The sequence below is a fragment of the Leptopilina boulardi genome, unplaced genomic scaffold (genome assembly GCF_019393585.1).
Source record: "Leptopilina boulardi isolate dan_hultmark-lab unplaced genomic scaffold, ZJU_Lbou_2.1 LbouV2_154, whole genome shotgun sequence".
NCBI classification, from domain to species: Eukaryota; Metazoa; Arthropoda; class Insecta; order Hymenoptera; family Figitidae; genus Leptopilina; species Leptopilina boulardi.
In genome coordinates, this window is record NW_026137701.1 from 828,543 (window position 1) to 851,113 (window position 22,571).

The 22,571-nt window shown below is 24.9% G+C and overlaps 1 protein-coding gene across 4 annotated transcripts; it reads left to right on the top strand.

The window, feature by feature from the left end:
• The first annotated feature begins 311 nt into the window (after positions 1–311).
• LOC127276796 (endothelin-converting enzyme homolog) lies at positions 312–22,451 on the top strand. Of its 4 annotated transcripts, none has more exons than XM_051297446.1 (18): positions 312–427; positions 5,151–5,402; positions 6,434–6,500; positions 6,684–6,781; positions 8,818–8,871; positions 9,000–9,057; positions 11,294–11,481; positions 13,901–14,138; positions 14,233–14,485; positions 16,874–17,144; positions 17,287–17,442; positions 17,581–17,816; positions 17,920–18,029; positions 18,208–18,266; positions 18,451–18,499; positions 21,115–21,301; positions 21,645–21,821; positions 22,246–22,451. In XM_051297446.1, the coding sequence occupies exons 2-18, from the start codon at positions 5,387–5,389 to the stop codon at positions 22,417–22,419; spliced, it is 2,391 nt and encodes a 796-aa protein (XP_051153403.1). In that variant the 5' UTR covers positions 312–427; positions 5,151–5,386; the 3' UTR covers positions 22,420–22,451. The 4 variants fall into 4 exon arrangements, with proteins under 4 accessions (XP_051153403.1, XP_051153405.1, XP_051153404.1 ...); XM_051297447.1 differs by having other exon boundaries at positions 327–409; XM_051297448.1 differs by lacking the exons at positions 9,000–9,057; positions 11,294–11,481.
• Positions 22,452–22,571: the final 120 nt, after the last annotated feature.

A 22,571-nucleotide genomic window follows, 5' to 3' on the forward strand; every position in this document is an offset into this window, starting at 1 on the left:
AGATTAATGGAATATTTTAATTCCTTTACAAATGGTTTCATTTTTCATTTCGATAATTAAACATTTGTAATTTGTATAAATATATCCCCTTTTTGCTTATACTGGCAATCACTGTACCGTTTACCCCTATGGGTTTCTTGTTCAGAATAAGCTAAACGAAAAAATTAAAAAATATTGAACAACTGAGAGAAAAACCTTAACAGTGAATAATTAATAACCTCCCTTCCAGTTCGCAAAAATATATTGCAATGTAGAGATGGTAAATCAATTGAATGTTTCCAAGGCAACGTTCAGTACAAACATAAGCTTACTATAGGTGATATTTGTTTTCTATGGTGTCCGACAATAAATGACATTTCTCGTTTAATTTTTTTTTTTATCAAAGAACATCTTGGTTCCAGAATCAACAGTACGACTATTGTTTGGAGTTAGATGATAACAGTTAACAAGAATAATAATCGATTTAGTCACTTAAACATGCGATGTGCACTCTCTCTCTCTCTTTCACACAATTATTATAGTTAAATTATCACTTGGTCATTTTAGTAAATTTTGATAAGTTTAATTTTTTTTCACATTTTTGGTAGCTTTATAGATAACCTTTTTTTTGTAGAAAAACGGAAATAATAAAATAAAATAAATTTTTTTCACAAATTTTATAATTGAATTTTCTTAAATAAACATTTCTTTCTTTAGAAATAAAATATTATTTTTATAAGTAGAATTTAAAAATATTTATACACGAGTAGTTAGTTTAAAAAAGATTATTCACTGAAAAAAAATTTATTTAATTCAAATACTCGATGACTTATTATCAAATAAATATTTACTTGAACCAAATAATTTTTATTTGAATTAATTAAATTTTATTTGAACCAATAATTTCTGCATTTTAAATAAATACCATTTAATTGATTCAAATAATAATTATTTGTTACAAATAAATATATTTATTTCATCATAGTCAAGTAATCGAGTATTTGAATCAAATAATTTTTTTTCTTTCAATATTTTGCCTAATAGTAAAATAACTAATAAAACAAAAATTAATTCATACTGAGATCATTTTCTATAAAATTTTATAATATAATTAATTATTTAAAAATATACAAATTATAAATATTATGGATGTGCCTAAAATTCTGAACGTTTAAAGTAACGAAAAATTTGTTTACTACTTTTTTTAATTTCAAATTTTATTCTAAAATATTGCTTTTTGTATTTAAAAATATGTCAATAATTTATTAAATGTTTAATGTAATTTTCTTGTTGTTTTTCATTGCTATAGTAATTTTTAAAAAATAGACCAAAAAAATGATTATGTTCATTTGAATGCTCAGAAATTTATTAAGGAAATTATAAAAAGAATAAATAAACGAAATAGTCAAAGTGAAAAATAATATAATATTTGAAATATTACAAGAATAAAGTCAAAATTAATAAATATAGGAATCTATATCAATAATAGAAAATAAAACTAAAATAAAGATATTGGATTTGTGCGACTGTATAATGCAAATCAAATTTTTTATTTAAATATACTATTATACCATACTATAGTTGGATCAGATATATATAAAATTTATTATTTCTCAGTAGAACGGTTATATTTCTTATTTGCAATATATAAAGTGTTTTCGTATATAATTTGTGATTGTATTTCGAAAACAAATGCAAATATGAATACAAAAGTGGAATATATGTATACAGTCATTTATAGAGCCGTGAATTCTTTACACACTTAAGAACTTAGAAAAAGTGCAAAAGTAGGCATTGAAAGGGAGGATAATAAAATTCGCCTGCAGGCCTTATATGTTTATATATACGTATATATATATATATATATATATTCCTTCTATAACGTTTTTTTGCAATTACTGGTGCATTCTCAGCTCAAGCATAATTTTCTTGCACCACTACGATAATTCGTTTACCATTTTGGCGAACTGGTTTATTTACCACACATGAATAATATTGCCTAATAAGAAGGTATTGGTGAATAACCAGCAATATAGAAAAATGAAAATGGAACATGTTCTTTAAGCAAAAACATGTTTTTCTCACATGAGACTTTAATTTAATTACAGGTATATCCTATATAATAATAGATGAGAATTTTCATTTCTCGTCCACGCTCAGAAATATGGATTCAAATTTTTATATTACCGATTTTATTGATTAAAGAATTTATGTTTTTTATACTTTAGACTCAATTATTGATACAAATAATTTTTGAATTTATTTAATTTAAATAAATTGTTTTTTTTTATTTCAATAAATTTTTTAAATAAAGGCAAAAATTTTGTTGAACCAAAATAACTAAAATTTAGATTGAATCAAATGAACATTTTGTTGAGTATATTCAAAGTAATATATTCAGAAAATTTTTATTTGATTCCTATAATTATAATTTATTTTATAATAATTATTTACACAAAATAAAGAATCAATATGGCTGCTCTGACTATGGTAGAAAAAATTGTAATTAATATTTTTTTTAATAAACTACCAGATGTCTCGTATTTTTATTTTTTAGTATTTATTATTATATTTATTATATTTTCATATATTATTATATATTATATTTATTACATTTTCTGTGGGAGAGGCAGAGGTTTATATAATTTTTTTTCTTAAATAATGAAATAAAAAATTTGTTTAATATATCAGTTTCGATTGCTTTTTTGATGCTCTTTCGATTAGGGGAATATACTCAGGGTTGGAGACCGTTTTGGACTTTCTTTATAATCTTTTTTAAAAAAATAAATTTAGTCAATTTAGTTATATTGTTAGAAATATGTACAAAAGATGAATATTTTTACTGAAGATCGTAAATTGATTGATTTAAAATTAAAAAAGTTCTCATTTTAAAAAAAAATCTAGTCAGGGTTGGACATTATACTCAGGGTTGGACACTTTGTGAAAATCGAAGCAAATTATGAGTACAAAAATAAAATAACATTTATAACGTTACTGAAAACATTTTTTATGTTTATTTCTCATTTTTACATTATTATTATTAATATTATTATTATTATTATTATTATTATTATTATAATTGACAATTAATATTATTTATAACGTTACTGAAAAAGATTTTTAAGTTAACATTTTCGAATTGTGCTAACCATAATCAGACATGTTTCGCGATTCGATTCTTCACTTCATTTTTTCTTCAATCATGAACCCCACAATACATGCAATAAATTTGCCTTGCCGATTTCTTGTTTTCTTTATTCATTTTTTATGTTTAATCACATTGCTCACAAAACTTTTTTCGTTCCTACAAATGCACTGACGTCACAGCAGACGCTACTTTTGATCCTCCAAAAATGTAATGGCACAAAAATTTAGGTTTCACTACGAGAAGCTTCGTTATGTCCGTCAGTCTGATGTCCGTGCATAAATGGCGCTAGTGTTCTTATTTTCAGAAAAGCGAAGTGTCCAACCCTAATATGTATATTCCCCTAATAAAATGTATTTTAAAAAAATTTGAAAATGAATACAGGAAAGAACGTAAACTTTCGTTTAAAAAGAGAAAAAATAAAAAGAATATGTTACTTAACAAAAAAGTTAAATTTATTTCAGATTTTCATTTCTTTTTTAATAAAAAAAATTATGTTTTCAAAAATGTATTTTACCAATCGAAAGGGCGTCAAAAATGCTATCGAAACTGATATCGGATTTTTTTTTCATTTCAATATTTAATTGTAAAAATTACTTAAGCATGAGAGCATTTATTTTTTCACTTTGATCACTTCGCGTGAAATTTCCCATATATATATATGCTCACTAACAGTAAGTCAATATTCTGTTTCAGATAAAGACAGGTATAGGTAATATGTATATGTATATAGAAAAGTTTTGTTGAATGAAAGAAAGAAACCTTTAATAAAGTATAAAATCTTATTGTATAAAACGCTAATACTTTGATATTGGAAAAAAAAAAAATTTCTTTTGAATAAAATTTCCAAATAAAATCTACTTGGGATTATAAAAAAGTTGAAAAAAGATTTTCTGGATAAAAAAAATAAATTCAAATGAATATTCAGAGAGGAAAGAAAAAATTTAATTAGCTACATTAATTATAAAATTAAGTGAATTACAATATTGTCAACAGGGGAAATTATGGAACAAAAAACATAATTTTTTCACAGAAAATCTAAATTGTTAAAAAAATTTGTTTTAACTATTCAAATATATTATGGACTCTTCTAAAAATTTCCTTCAAAAATTTGGAAATTTCCTTAACAAAAAAAAAAAAATTTGTTGACGAAGCTATTTAAATTTAAATATTTTTCCATAATTGCCTCGCATTTGGGGCAATTATGAAACAAATTGTTCTTTTAATAAGAATAACATAATTATTTTCTTTGTCTGTAAATTAAAGAAAACTTTTTATTTAGTACTATAGAGTAAAATAATAAAATAAAAATATTATTTAATAACTTTTATTGAATTCGAGGATATTTATGGATTTTTGCACTTTTTTGAAATTTAACAATTTTTTTCTCGTTGTCAGTGACAATAAAAATAAGAAAGTTTAAGTTACATTGTATAGGCACAATATTAGGGGAGGATGGGGGTAAGGATAGTTAGGTAAGACATTTTTGGATCTAGCAATTAAATTCAACAGGCATCGGAAAAAGAATAGTATCGTTCGAAAACCTCAAAACACTTCAAAGCACTACCAAAAAATTTTTTTGGACATAAATAAATATTTAAAACAGTTAATATCTGAAACAGTGTTTTAAACAGAACTGAAAAATTTTAGAAAAAACAGGATTTTCACAAATAAACACGTAGCTTCCACAAATGATATCGCATCAAGATCAAATTTTTCTTGACGTCTTTTGGTGTTAAAACAAGTATATATGATGAATGGTGCCCTTTTTGAACAAGCCGTCTAGGCAATAGAGCCACTAACTATCCTTGCCCCATCCTCCCCTAATCTATTATTTAAAATAAGAACCAAAAATTGTTATATATTTAAAAGTTTACATAAAGATGATATAAATTACCTAAACAATTTTTTCAATTATTTTTTTTTCAATGTAAAAAATTAATTGCTAATTCATTGTTAATTTAAAAAATGTTAATTAATTGCTTTTAATTTTAATTTAATTAATAGAAGTATACATTTTATATAGGTGCAATGAATCTTTTAATTATTTTTCTCTTCATTTTAAAACGCAAAAATGCATATGAAAACGCGTAAATTAAAGAGAAAAAAAAATTTTTCTAATTGGCACATTACATAATGAAGATGATTGGGATTGAGGGAAACATTGACATCAGAAGAAAATGTGAATGCATAGGAGACTTGCTTGTACCTTGAGGTCGCGTTCAGTGTCGTCAGTTCGATCCGGTCAGTGGGCCATTCAGCATGAACAACCAACGCGGTAAGAATATGATTTTATAAAAATTTTAATTCAAATTTTCATTTTTGAAAATGCACAACGATATATTCGCGATACACAAAAAAAATTCATTGCATTTAAACATGTTTGAGATTTGATTATTTAAAATTTATGCGGTTTTTAATTGTGAAATTACTTTTTGCGCGTATTGAAAAATAAAACAAAAATTGAATTTTTCCCTCTAAATTCTATATGTCTCATTGGTTGGTATTCAAGATTTATGTATTTTGAAGAGCGAATTCTTAAATAGAATTTAAAATATTTTAACTTCAATATTCGATACAACTTAAAATTAATTCATTTTTTTTTTAAATGAGTAAAAAATGCTTAAAGTTATGTATTAAATAAATAAGCCAATTTTTAAAAATGTATTAATAGATTCAAAAATGAAAAAAATTTAATTCAAATAATCGATTACTTGACTATTATCAAATAAATATTTATACTTAAACCAAATAATTTTTATTTCAATTAAATAATCTGTATTTAGACCAATAATTTATGTATTTGAAACAAATGCAATTTAATTGACTCAAATAATAATTACTTAATACAAATAAATATTTGTTTGATAATAGTCAAGTGACTGATTATTTGAATCAAATAAATTTTTCTTCAGTTGTGTCAGGCAAAACTAAATTTACAGTAAAAATGAATTTTTTTCAAAATTCGTATTTTATTTTTCCTTTTTTTAATTATTTGTTAATAATTCAATTATTAAATAATTATTAATTAATTACTACAAAATAATTCTAATTAATAAATTATTTAAATTTAGGGTTTGATTCTTTTTATAATGTGGCATAAAATTTGTTGAAAAAGTATACGTGTATAATTAATATTTAAAATAAGTAACTTATTATAGGTATGCATTGATTACAATTTTATTAAATCGGGTCAAAGATTTATAAACTAACGAATGACACTCATTATTTATCTATTTTAATAGTTGTAGTTATTTATATATTAATTTCTAAAATAATAATTTATTTTCTCTTTTTTATTCTACTTAGATTCACAATCCATATATTCCATCAACAGTGAAAAACATTTAGTGCCCATAAAATCCAGGAAGACTTAGTAAGAATATAAAATAATAATAATAATTAATGTTGATTATATACTACGTACTAATTATTATTATTAATAACTAATTTCCGAAATATCGCTAAATTATTATTAAACATCCGATTTTACCGGAAGTTTCAATGCACATCTTATGCAATTTTTTGAGCCTAAAACAAAGTTTAATCACTTTTACAGTTTTAAAACAAGAAAGAAGAAATTCAGCATTGGAAATATATTAACATTTCTTCTTATTGTTGGTTTATTAATAACTGTCATCATTTTACTGGTATTCTGTGAGTAATTAAATTTCATTAAACTTATAATAATAATAATAATTATCATTATTATTAAATTGAAAAAAAAATTAAATTGATTCAATTAATCGGTTACTTGACTATTATCAAATAAATATTTATTTGAATCAAATAATTTTTATTTTGAATTAAATAAACTGTATTTGAAATAGGGATGGGAATCGAATATCGTTTAATCGATCGAATCTTCTAGAACAGTAAAAAGAAGTCGATTAATCGACACTAAAATTCGAATATATTTGACTTTATTCGATTTTTTTAAATCCATAAATAGGTAAAAAATTGCGTTAACGAAAAAATTTTCAATAAATAAATTCATAATTTATCATTAAGAAAGCATTTATTTCAACAAACAATTATAAAATTAAATTATTAACATTCAATAATTTTTTATAATAAATCTGAAAAGTATAAAATTATTTAGTTAATATTCGAAAAAGAAAAAAAATCTGAAAAAAATTAACTGATTTTTTTTCATAATTTCTTGTTTCTACTAACCAATTTTAATAATAAAGTGCATGTATCATGATTCCTAAAAATTTTGGCAAACACCACTGTGGTAAAACATGGGTAAAAGCTTTGTTATCATTCACTTGTCTTCTTAGTTTAACCGGTTTAACCATTAAAGTCGTTAATAGACATTTGACGGTCGTTGTAGAATCTGATTGTGGCAGGGACGATTAACCGCTCATGTTGTGAGCCAAAATGTGTTTCCAAAACTTGCCACGCTTTTTTGCCGATTAATCGAATAGAGTATTCGACTACTGTCGATTAGTATATCTTACTAATCGATTTCTATTATTCGATTAATCGACACCTACTATTCAATTTTTGCTTATAATCGATTTCGATTTTACCATCCCTAATTTGAAACAAATTCCATTTAATTGACTCAAATAATAATTATTTGTTACAAATAAACATTTATTTGATAATAATCAAGTAACTGATTATTTGAATTCAATAAATTTTTTTTCAGTGTATATAATTTTTATTTACATTAAATTAAAAAATTTTTGTCTAATTTTGCAAAAAATAAATATTATCAATTATATAGTATACACTTTGATTGAGAATGCGTATAATTGTCAAGGTTTATTTCAGTCCTTGACATAGACATTTGCCATTATATAAAGCTTCTTCAGTCTTAGCTTTGTACTATACGCATATATATATATATATATATATATATATATTTGAAGTCATTGATCTTTTTTCCGGTAAAACTTTCTCGACAATTTATTTTTAAATTTAAAAATTTTTATTGATTAAAAAATTAATCTAATAGTATTAATTATTTTCTGAAGAATTATTAAATTTTTTAAATAATTCCTAACTTATTATTTTTCAATTACTATATTTTTTGTTTATTTTTTGCATTTCTTTTATTAATATGATATTTTTTTAAAATTTTACTATTTAATTTATTATTTCTTTATTATACAAGTTTTTTCATTTGATGATTTATAAATGATATTCCCCGAAAATTGTTACGTTTGAATACTAAATTAAGTCTACTAGAAATCATATTAAGAATTTATAAAATATAAAGTATAAAGTATAAAAGTATAGTATATAAGTATAAAAGGCTTTTGTATTTATAGCTTCATTTTTTAGTTATTAAATTACCTCAATGGATCTATTGACTGAGTTATTGACTTGTATTAATAGGAAGGCATTAGTTTATGTTTTCAAGTTAAAGACATAATAATATTAGGCTTTTTTAATATAAATTGATATAATTTTTTTTGTACAATCGTATACAGATTAAAAATAATTTTACTAGCAATAATAATATTCTCGTATATTAAAGGTTTTTTTTTTGTAAAAATTTCAATAAAGTGATGCAATTATGTTGTAATTTGTAGAGATTGATTTATTTATTCATGTACTTTATTCATTTTATAATCCTTTTAATGTCACTAATGATAATATATATATACTAAAGTTCTTATTTTTTCCCAAAAAATAATTGCAGCTCTTAAAGATTCAATAAATGTCATTATTTTTTATAGATGCAAGAATAAATTGGATTGATTTATGTGATAACGAGGACTGCGTGCGAATTGGTAAGCACTTTCTATATATAATATAGATATGTATAAAAAAAATTATATTAATGACCCCTTAAATTAAATATCATTCACTCTTTTTCTTTATTGAATCGATTCTCACGGAAATATTTATTGCAATAAAGCTGCTAGTCTTAAGGAATCTATGGATACTTCTGTAGATCCTTGTGATGACTTTTACAAGTGAGTAAATTGCAAAATTTCTAAATTGACTTTTTTTTAAATATCTATTTAGCTTATTTTATTGTACTTCAAGTTTTAGATTTTCTGATATGATTCAATTTTCTAATGGTTAAGTTTTTTTGCACCTAATTATATTGTCAATGATATTATTTTGTAAAGAAAGATTTATTATCGTTGGCATGAAATTCAATTTATTTAATATTTTTTGAGAAAGAATTGTATAATTTATTTTGTATTTTTATCTCACATCTCCTAAAATATTTTTCTTATTCAAATGTTAATTTAAATGTGAATTTGTTTTTAATACATATATTATAAATTTAATTGAGCGAATTAAAATTATCAAAATCAATTATTTTTAATTCAACATAACAATATATATATTTAATTCTATCAATTTCACAGAATTATTATATATTTATTTTGTATTTAAAGAAAAAATTTTACTATGACAATGAAATATTTATTGATATTAATTTAAACATTAATTGCTTTAATTGTCTGAATTACCCATAAGCTTTAACTTTTTTTTTTATTTTTAATTAAAAATTTTTGCTTTATAGTCCATTCAATCCTAATAATACTTTTATAAAATTTGATAATTTTGTTCTATCAGTATAAACAGATATTTCTAGAATAATTATTAGAACATGAATACTCCTTTCGTGGGATACAAAATGGAATGATTAATAACTGCTTTACAAGTGTGAATTAATAATAGAGTCTTTCAATACATGTAATTTGTTAGACGCTCATTTCCGACATCATTTCAATTAACCGGGTTTTTAAATTTATTATTTCATTATAATTTCCTTTCAACTCCTATATAACTATCATATTACATTAATAAATACCAATTTTGATTGGGAATAGTTATAATTAAATAAAAAATTATATCGGGGTCTGTATTCATTATAAGGACTGAGAATTTTAATCGTGATGTCTTTTTTAATTTTTTAATCGAATAACACAAAAATCTTGAAAATAGGACTTATAGTTTTCAAGTTCTGACAGTCGATATGAACGCAAAAAATACAACTAAATTTTTTGTAATAAAATTTTTCCAATAAATTAAATTATTTACCTTAATAACGAATTTTCAGCTTCAAGGGTATTCTTTTAAACTAAATAGCTTTCGGAGATCCTTACTTTCAAGTTAAATAAAAAAATACAACTAAATTTTTTGTAATAAAATCTTTCCAATAAATTAAATTATTTACCTTAATAATGAATTTTAAGCTTTAAGGAGATTCTTTTAAACTAAATAGCTTTCGGAGATCCTTACTTTCAAGTTAAATAAAAAATACAACTAAATTTTTTGTAATAAATTAAATTATTTACCTTTATAACAAATTTTCAGCTTCAAGAAGATTCTTTCAAACTAAATAGTCCTCGGAGATCCCTACTTTCAAGTTAAATTTCAATTAAGAAAATGTGAAAAATAACCGTAAAAATAGACCGAGTTTTAAAAAGTATGCTTTAGTATGCTAAAAAGTATCCTGTGTCCTCCAAGATATCATTTTTGCTTCACACAATGAGGAAGCAAAATGTTTATGAAATAAACATAAAGGATCACCTCCTTGTTTACTTTTGCTTTTATCTTTGAAGTACGTGACACTACAAGCCATCTGCAAAAAGAAAAATTAAAACACTGTCAGTGCTGTACTAACATATAGTTAACTCTTTATCCGGTCGGTAATATAGAAAGATATAAAAAAATTTAAATTTTCAATGTTTATTAATCAAAAAATTATAGAAAAAAACATTTGTTTTTGATAAAATTTTTTATAATATTCTTTTAATAACTTATGTGAGTTTTTAAATATATAAACTTTAAATTTCTTATATAATAAAAGAAATTAAAAATTTACTGACTTAAAAGTAAAATCAAATATTAGGAAAATGTGATTTTTTGCAAAAAAGAAATTTGACTAAAGGATAAGAAAAATTGTAATTTTTCTTTTCAAAGTGTAACTTGTAAGTAGACTGATATACTTATACGGAGAAAGTATTTATGTAATATGATATTTATATATTTACAGTGTTGTGAATAAGTAGTATATTATAACTATGTGAAATTGGTAGTGGTGTGAATTAAATACATAACTGAAAACTTACATCATGAATGTAATATATATACAATATTCATACATAAACTATAGTTGCTCATACTTCCTTTACGGTGTATGTAGTGCATAAAATGTCAGTGCACGTTTAAGATAACGTCTCTCTATAGGTACGCCTGTGGTAGATGGCCTGAAATACATCCATTACCTGAGAGTAGTTTAACCAATTCCTGGTTTAGTGAAAGAAGTAAAAGAGTAACAAGAGTGATTAGAGATTTGTTGCGCGAGAATTCCACTGATCACGTTCCTTGGGCAGTTGAGCAGGCAAAGACATTGTACAAAAGTTGCATGGATTTAGGTCAGTTTTACACAAAACTTTTTTTTATTTATATATTTATATTTTTTCTGTTACCGCTTGTAAAGTTAATATATAATTTTTTATTTATTTTATTATTAAAATTCAATACTAAAAATTTTAACAACATTTTGCATGCACTCAGAGAAAAAAATATATTGGTCTCAGAGCTAAAATAATGCATATTTAAAATAAAAATCTTTTAATTGTACCGAATAAAATTTTACTTTTTTAATAAAAAATTTTCATTTTAAACAAATGTAAAAAATTGTTTAATTCTGATACTAACATAGATTTTTATTTTAATTTAATTATATTATATTAGGTACGAATAACAAATTCCTTTAGTTGTAGAAAGCCATATAATTATTTCAAATTCTTTATATTGTAATATAATTCAATAATTAGTTTTTGTATTGAAATTATTATTTTAATTTGCATTAGAAGTAGTATTCTTAGTAGAGTAATGTCGATGCCTCCTTTATTCTTATAATGCTTATTGAAATAACAAAGCAAGATTGTTCTTATTGAATTTTTCGTGCAGTTCTAATGAGAAACACATAAAAGGTTAATTCGGAATCTTTTCTGATTGATTTCTTAGATCATACTATATTTTTAACATGTATTTTTATACATTTCAGTTAAATGGGTATGTTTTTCAATATAAATGTACTTTAAATGAAACTGTTTAAAAATTTTATTTTATAAATCGTTTTTATTTTTATAAGGTAGTATAATTACTTTGATTAGGAGTTTTTAAATTATTTTCATAAATTAATATAAATATATATATATATATAAATATATATATATATATATAATATATATATAATATATATATATATATATATATAATATATATAAATATAATTTTTAGTCCATCATTTCCTCCCGACTGATAATTTGTGTGAAATAATTGGGGTAGTTGTGTCATGAATCCTCGTAATCGTCATCTGCACTACCGGCTGTGAGTTGGAGAATGACGTAAAAAATTTTTTTCAGTCATTTCAATTCCAACTGAAAATTGGTCAGTTGATAGTTTACATCATAAATTAAAGAAATAAAAACATCAGCTGGGTGTAGTATGGTGGATTATACGTCAACTAGCCATCCGAACATGTAAAAAAAATGTTTTCAGTGATTTTCTCTGAATCGAAACTTAGCCAGATGATTGTTTACATCCCAATTTGAAGAAATAAAAACGTCAGCTGGCTGTATGTGGGTGGAAACATCGGCATTTGGGTCAGTGAACGGTGCGCTTCAAGAGCCGCGCATATGCAGTTATCGCTTATATGTATATAGAAGTTAGTTGACAAAATTTTCGCCTGGCAAATAGTAGATAATGATGTCTATATAATAAAGTATATAATACATGATGTATAATAATATGATAAATCAACAAACATCACAGGAATTTTTATATGATAAACATAACGCCTCCAAAGTTATTTGAAATTCAACACCTTGTACGTGCAATAGGTTGAAAGATTTTTTTATTTTAATTAAATCAATATCTTAATTGTCTGTTATATATAAATGGAGCATAAAATAATAATAAATATAATAAAACATCGTTTTATTTAATTTATTAATTCAAAATAAATTTAGCGTATATATGTTTGGATAGAATATATTATTGTAAAGGTAATTTGTCCTGAAATAAATTTTATAAAAAAATAATATACATTTTCATTTGCAAGAACTAAAGTACGTTAAAATTTCTGAATTTCGAAATAAATCAGATAAGATATTATAAATTATAATATATATAATTAAAATTATATTAATATATAATTAAAACTCGTAATTTTATTTGAATTTTAACTAATAAAATTACTTCATTGCATTATCCTGTTGATACCCGGCTCTTGACGCACACATTATTCAATAACCCAGCTGACGTTTTCATTTCTTCCAATTGAGATGTAAACAATCATTTGGCTAAGTTTCAATTGAGAGGAAATCACTGAAAACATAATTTTTTTACATCTTTGGATGGCCAACTGACGTATAATCCACCATGCTACATTCAGCGGACGTTTTTATTTCTTTAAGTTATGATGTAAACTATCATCTGACCAATTTTCAGTTGGGAGAAAATGACTGAAAAAAATTGTTTTTACGTCATTGGGAGATGTACTACTGACTACGGTGGGATAACCCACGTAGGGCAGCTGACTATCACGGGGCATCATGACACAACTGCCCCAATTATTTCACAAATTATCGGTTGGAAGGAAATTGGTCTCGAAAATCTATCGTCGATGTCCAATGATTTTCCGATTAGCACTTAAGACTATCTTGACTAGACGGTCTTGTAAGGGTTCCATACGCATATACATTAACAAAATATAGTTTTCTAAAATCATTTCCAATTTTTAGCATACTATATAATTTTCAGCAAACATTATATTATTTCTAGATTCCATAAATGCCTGGGGACTTGTGCCTTTGTTCAGTTTACTGAAGGAATTAGATTTGCCGCAAATTCCTGCAGCCTTCACAAAACAGAAAACAAACTTTGTTCGGCAAATGGCAAGGGTTAAGCGTATTCTTGGAAAGGATATATTTTTTGGCATGGATGTTTATCCTGATCCTAGAAACAAATCTCGAAATACTATAATTCTTGATACACCAGCAATAGAGACTCCATTTCCAAAGTAATTTTCTTTTTTATATTAATTTTTTATTTAGAAATATATTTACTTTTTCACTTATGAACCTAACGTTAATACCATTATAATTTATTTTCAGTGATAAAGAAATAGAAATGCGTTTACAGAAACTAAAAAATCAAATGATCAATTTTGAAGATGAATTAAAATTAGAAGAATTTTCAGCAACGATAGAAAAAAATTATATGATAGATGCTATTAAAGAAGTAATTAGTAATGGAACAGTGGAATATAGAACATGTAAATCAAAAACAGTGTCTTCCTTTGCTCGCGAAGATGAAATTAGTATTGTGGTTAATCATATTTATGACCTTGGTGAAGTATTTTATAAGGTAATTAGATTTCTATATAAATAATAGTTTATCTTAATTATTTATAAACAAAAATGTTACGTTTTCACAAAATCTTTTTCAAAATTGAGGACACCAATATGCAATAACCAGACGGACGCTCGGACCGGCCGCGCTGAAGCCAGTCAACGAATGAAAAAGTCGAAAAAATTCAAAATTTTGATTTTTGAAATATACTACGTTGTAGAAAATAAAACGGCGCATCTCTTTTTCCTTTAACTTTTTTTGTAGAATGAATAGTTTTGACAATAATTGCAAAAAACTAAATATTTTCCATCAACAAATTTTATTGAATTTTTAAACACAAATCGTTCCAGTTCCGACAAATATTAATGAATTTACTTCAACTTTGGTATACCCACGCATTTAGGTCTAGAGAAGACGATAGCATGATGAAAAAGTTAAAAACCGTAAATTATTTAATTATTTATTAATTTAAATAATAACTTACCTGTACTCTCGTTTTCCTATCTTCGCCGACAAAAAGTATGTGGGGAACTTTTTCGTTGAAGAAACTTCCAGTGAGACATTAGTTCCTCACATATCGAAGAAGTTTTGTGGAAAAATTCAGATGGATTTATTCAAAACTGACGAAGATACACAATTTTTAATGAAAAACACGCAACGCTTTGGCTGATTTGTGTGTTTATATTGCTGAACATCGACCTTATCGACAATGCCGTCTGGCAGAGTGGATCGTGGATCGCGGAATTATTTTGATTGGCGTTGCGTGTTTTTCATTAAAAATTGTGTATCTTCGTCAGTTTTGAATAAATCGATCTGAATTTTTCCACAAAACTTTTTCGATATGTGAGGAACAAACATCTCACTGTAAGTTTTTTCAACGAAAAAGATCCCCACATACTTTTTGTCGGCGAAGATAGGAAAACGAGAATACAGGTAAGTTATTATTTAAATTAATAAATAATTAAATAATTTACGGTTTTTAACTTTTTCATCATGCTATCGTCTTCTCTAGACCTAAATGCGTGGGTATACCAAAGTTGAAGTAAATTAATTAATATTTGTCGGAACTGGAACGATTTGTGTTTAAAAATTCAATAAAATTTGTTAATTGAAAATATTTAGTTTTTTGCAATTATTGTCAAAACTATTCATTCTACAAAAAAAAGTTAAAGGAAAAAGAGATGCGCCGTTTTATTTTCTACAACGTAGTATATTTCAAAAATCAAAATTTTGAATTTTAATTTTTTCGACTTTTTCATTCGTTGACTGGCTTCAGCGCGGCCGGTCCGAGCGTCCGTCTGGTTATTGCATTGGTGTCCTCAATTATTATTTAAAATATCGAAAAATAATAATAATAATGTTATTATGTTAGTGTGGTATAATATTATGTAAAATACATAATATTGTATAACATTGCATAGTACACAGTAAAAACAAAGTCTTAAACCGTTTACATCTTAAATTAAGCCCATATATTTTGCATAAGTCTGTCCTTTTTTAATTGGTCTGACTCCGTTTACACCTTAAATTCAGCCTCAAAAATAGGCTGAAATCAAGATTTCTTTTTTAGTGTGTATATTTGATTATTACATAGTTATGTTAAACTTAAAATTAATACAAAAATTAAGAAATGTAGTATAAACCAATGCGGCAATTAAAGTTCATAAGAGGTCAAGACTGTTACGACATTACTGTGGCCATTAAAAGTCGTCCGGTGCGACAAAGAATAAGAGTAGAAGACCGACACAATGTAGCATTTTTATCGCACTCTGTAAACACATGCATATAGTGTTTTATGAGGTCATCGCGGCCAATCACCTAATCAAATAATTTGAATCGATTACACATCAACTAATTTTAGAATTAACGCATTTTATTTGCACTAATTAATTTCTTATTGGTCATTATCAAGCCATTTAATTCAAATTTGGTAACAGTGACGATATATATTATTTAATATGTTTATTGGCTATTTCAAATAATTACGTCGTCATCTTTGCTCCGTCATCTATATACAGGAGGGTATACAAACTTGGAAATTCTATATAAAAACCGATACATTTTTCTGCGACAGTTTATTACAGACATATTTCGGTTTTCTGTACTTTAATATTTGTCCCATCAGTAATAGATTCGATTATTTATTCCGAAAATGGATGGCATGGTCCATACGAACCATTGTACTCGGTATAATTTTATTTTCTCTTAACCTTTAATACTCATTTCTGTCAAAAAAGTAAGAACAATTTCATAGCAGTCCCCATAGAGCAGAGGCATTAAACATTCCTACAATAAATAAAAATGAAGCACGAATATTGCATTAATAAAATGGAACTTAACATATTTTTTAATTAATAACCATTTTAGTCATATTTAATATTTTAATTAATTTTATTATTTTAGTTAAAAAATGCAGACAATAGTACATCAATAACGGAAGAGGATTTATCAGATGACAATTATATGGAATTTGAGGATTTGCAAAAATTAACAGACGAGTATGTGATATCTGTTAATTCGTCATTGAAACCGAAAATAATTTGGAGACCATTTATTGAAGAAGTTTTTAAAGATATTTTAACATTGAATAAAAAAGATATTGTGCTAGTTGCAGATTTAGAGTATTTAAAAAAAGTTGCCTATATATTATCTTCTACTGAAGATGAATTGTTAGGTGAATTTTTAAAGAATATTATCTATTATTTTATTATTTGTTTAATAAATAATAAAATTTTATTCATAATAATCATAATCGGATTAGATTTTTTTTTAAGAATTAATATTTAATGAAAAATTGATAAATTTTTTATTTTCAGAAACCATTATATGGTGGAGTGTTATAGATATTTTAACTCCGTTTGCTTCTAAGGATCTACGAAAAATTTGGTCTTATTATTTAGATGAAATAATGGAAGTTGAAATTGGTGAATCTAGGTCTATTAATTGTGCTACGGCTGTGAATGATTTAATGGGTGCGAATAGTTTTAATAAAAATAGTTAAAAATTTATAAACAATTTTATAAAATTAAAATTATTTAATTTCATTAATGAATATATTTTTTTAAAAGACAAGAATCTGATTATAATTTGTTATAATTATAAATTTTCAGGAATGGCAGTTTCCTGGTTATTTGTGGAACGTAATTTTCACAATGAAACTGGACCAAAAGTAAAGGAAATGGTAGACGACATTAAAGAAGCTTTTGCAACAATGGTAATTGAATCAGATTGGATGGATAGAAAAACAAAAATTGCAACGTTAGAGAAAAACAAAAAAATGTCATCGCTAATTGGATATCCATTTTGGTTGTTTAATGAAGACTCTATCAATGATTATTATGAAGGTGTATGTAATTAAATGCCACGTCTATTTATTGTATAATAAAACAATATCTTGTCTTTTTTTAAACTAATTATTATTAATATTATCAAAAATTGGTTATTTCCAGATAGATCTCACGGTTTTTGAATATATGTCAAATATGATGCAGATAATTCGAATTCAAAGTAATTCAGAATTAAAAAATCTTCACGAATTCAATCCCGATGATGAACCATAGTAAGTTATGTTCAAAAATTCAAACTATTGTTTAATAATAATAATGCAGTCATTTTTTTTACATTTTATTATAATAAAACAAAAAAAAAAATATAAAAAGTCACATATTTCAAGAGATTAATATAATTTAATGAAAACGAAATTAATTTCAAGAAATAATAAATTAATTCGTCATTAGTTGGGCTACTGATCCAACGAATGTGAATGCCTTTCATACTTTTCAAGCAAATCAAATAAGTAAGTTTTGATAATTATAAATTATAGTTGATTATCTAAAAATTATGTTTTAATAATATAATATATAATAAATTATTATATATTCAATTATTTATTATTTAAAAATAACTTTATTTTTAAAAAATTATTTAAATTTATAATTTTTTCTAAAAAAAATAATACAAATATTTCGATATGGACGCAGCTGTTCCAGCTGGAATTTTACAGTTTCCATTTTACGACTTGGGTCTTGAGTAAGAAGTGTTGTTTGCAATAATATAACATTTATCAGCTAATGTAAACCAATAAGTAATGTACCCAGAGAAAAAATATATTTGTCTTAAGGGGGGAACACCAGTTGTAACTCAAAAAATAATGCTTTTTTCAAGAATATTTTCCAAAAGAACAATGAATCTTTTTAAAGAATACTATTTATTAGTTAAAAGTACATGTAAAAAGCTGTAATTTAAAAGAAAAAAAAAAATTTTTTTAACAAAAACTTTTGGAGATATGAGCCATTGAAGTGGCGTCTTAAGAAAAAAGGCGAATTGCGGTGACCAGCATTCTGCAAGTATACTTCGTCTGAAATACAAAAATGAAATTGATTTACATTTATTATAAGATTATCTAGTTCGTGATCGAAGGATTTAAAAAAAAAAAAAAATTTGACAAAATGGCGACCTGTCAAAGTCAAAAGTATGATTTTCGTTAAAAAAATACGGTCGATTTTCAGCTATATAAAAAAAAGTTTTGATTAAAAAAAAAAATCCTTCGACTTATATGTGTAAATGAAGCACACTAAATTTTAAATAAATCGGTTTAATGGTATTCGACTAATCATGGTCACCGACTTGGAAAATGTCATTTTGAGAAAAACGCATTAAAAGTTTCAACTTACTTTTTTTTGTTCAGAAGAAATTTTGTTTCTAAGTTACAAAGAGTCATCGATTCCTGGACCATATAATAACTCTTCCGCAGTGGTTGCCGTTTCTAAATCATAGGAAAAGGCCATCTGTCGTTAGGGTCAGGTATGGCTGGCCACCTTGTATGAAGCCACGGGACGCGCCGCTGCAGTGTTCTGTATATCTCATTTATTTTTCACCGGATCAACTTTGAAATTTACAGACACATTTCTAAATATGTATACTTTAAGAAAATGCACCAAAAAAAAAATCGATTTTTCGAAAGTTACAACTGGTGTTCCCCCCTTAAATAAACGTCAATAAAATATTTCTCTGGGTGTGAGTGATTTAAGTATAATCATGACGAAAGTGTTGGATTACATTTTAATAAGTTTCTATCCGAATATAAATTTTAATATAAATTAAAAAATATTCTTCTCAAATCAATCGGTTTCATTCTGAAGCTGAATTTTAATTCTTTTCGATTCTGTTTTTTCATTCCGAATCAATTGGCCTGAATTGATTCGAAATGAAATTTCATAATTTAAAAGGATTAAAATTTCTCTTCGTGTTAATTCGTAGTGATTTAGAATGAAATTTAAGGATTCAAAAGGAATAAAATTAAGCTTTAAATTGAAACAGATTGATTTATAATCGTCCGAAAAGAATTTTTTGTCAACTTATGTATAGAATTTAGATTCAGATAAAAACTGATTGGCTCGAAAAAAAAATTTCGGAATACCTTAGAATAATACTTACCAAAAAATCAATCCCAAACTTTTTTCAGGGAAGTAATGAAAAATAATAAATAAAAGTTCTATGACTATATATACATCGAGAGAACAAAGTAGTTGAGGCAACTAATGAAATGGTTACGAATACCATTTTGGATTGAAAACTATACTGCTTCTAATTTGATAGTCATAGATGTCATTTATAGTAGTAAAAAGTTAAATAGTCGTTGCCATTTTATTAGTAAGGGAAACTACCTTAGTTAGTACCAATAACTAATAAATATTGAAACAGATAACGTTTAGTTAATTAACTTTACTAATAAAATTTAGGTGAGCTTACAAATAAAATAGGTAATTCGATAAATAAAATAATTATAATTGCAAATATTTATTTAATATTATTCAAATTCAATAAAATATGTTTATTATAAGATTAATATAACTTTCTTGTTGTATCAAGTAAGATATAAAACATATTTTTTGTATGATGTGAATAATAATAAATAAATTTTATAGGATAGGTTTAATTGTTACTTACATTCAAAATGATTTACATATTCTTTGAATCCCCGCCGAGATTAAAAACTTTCACTAATCCATGGCACTTTTTTAACACTCAATAAAATAATTTATAATTTATATAGAAATTGTATAATTATATAAAATGTATAAGAACATAAACACAAATGACCACATTTTCTCACGACATTGCTTGACGAGCATGAGCGTGCTTCACAGTGTTGCCAACCGAATTGCTAACAACTGCCAACTACGTTTACTAAATAAAAATGGTAAACTCAACTATTCCGCTAGTTAAACTTTTAAATTGATGGTAACAGGAACTATTCTTATAGGAGTGGTTATTATTTCCTGTTTAACAATTCTAAATAGTTGCGTTTGACATGGAAAATATTACAATTCACTAAAAATATTACTGAACTTTACTAACTGAATGGGCAGCAGAATAAATACCTCCTAGACTATAAAAAAGCAAAGTAGTAGCCTCAACTATTCATTTCTCTCATATATATAAATTATATCTTGCATACATCTAGATAATTATATTAATTGCAAATAACATCAGGTGTTTCATATGTGTTAAACTTTATATTTACTAATGTAACTTAATTATATTAGAACATATAAAGACTATACATATATTTGTGAACTAATAGTAGATATAATAAACGAAAATGATGAAATTAAAAAAAAATCTCTTACAATTAATTGCAGAGCCTTAAATTATGGGGCTATTGGAACAGTCCTTGGCCATGAGTTAACACACGGTTTTGATAATAGTGGACGACAATACGATGGTAATGGAAATGTTCGTCAATGGTGGACGAAAGACACAATAAAAAAGTATAAAGAAAGAACAAAATGTTTCGTTGAACAATACAATACTTTTTACGAGAAAGAGGTTTGTAGACAGTAATAATTATATATATATATATGTGATGAGCTCTGAAAAAAGGGACATAACCAGCAAAAAAAATTATTGGTAATATTTAACGATGCTTAGATTCCTATTTCTTCATAGTGCATCACATGTTGTGATTAAGATTTTTTAATTGTATATAGCTGAGGTAACTAATTTTCTGTTGAATTAACGATAATTTTATTAAGACAAGAGAAAATGTTGTTAGAAATAAAAAATATTATGTTAGGGTAAACAAATAAAAGTATTGTTATATAGATAACAAGTAACTTTTTTATATACAACTAGTGAGTATAAAAGAATAAGAAATTTTAATAAATTTCAGGTTGATGAATACGTTAATGGAGAATTAACTTTGGGTGAAAATATTGCCGATAATAGTGGATTAAAAGAGGCAGTTCTTGCCTATAGACGATGGACAGTCAGACACGGAGAAGAACATGTACTTCCGGGATTTATGAATTTTACCCATGAGCAACTTCTGTTTTTAGGATTTGCGCATGTAATAAATTTTCATTGTTTTTAGAAAATCAATATATTTAAAATTTTTTGCTATTAGCAAATTAAAGGCAACAATGCAAATTTAATTCCATCAAAACACTTAATCCAAAATGAATTTGAAATATTGCAAAATTAAAGTTAGGTTTTTTTACGCTATAAAAGCAAATTTTAATTTTTTCAAATTTTAAATTGGCTCTTAAAATTTAGTCCTTCAGCTGTAAAATGATTGAGCTGAAAATATTGTTCATAGCTTACGAAAGGATCAAAAAATACTTGTATAGCTGTTTTTATACATATATGTAATTTAATTTTTTTTTCGATATTATTATTATTGGAAGAAAATATGAAAAATTAAAAAAAAGTTTTTCATTTACTTTGTTAAGAAGAAAAGAGTGTAAAATTCCAAAAAATTATTATTGTTTCAGTTATGGTGTGAAAGTTACACAGTCTCATCATTAAAGTGGATGCTGCAAGATTCACATTCACCAGGTCACATTCGACTTCAAGGAGTTTTGAAAAATTCTCAGGAATTCAGTTCAGCATGGAATTGTCCCTTGGGATCGAATATGAATCCCAAAAAGAAGTGTAGCTTATGGTGATTAATATTTCAAAATATATATTATAAAATTAATCCGAAATCGATAATAAAAAAAACCCATTATTTATTAGCAAAAAAAAAAAAAATCATTTTAAAGTGCCTGCTATGTACTGAGTAAAATAATTAATGACTATCTTCCTAAAAAGTGTGCAA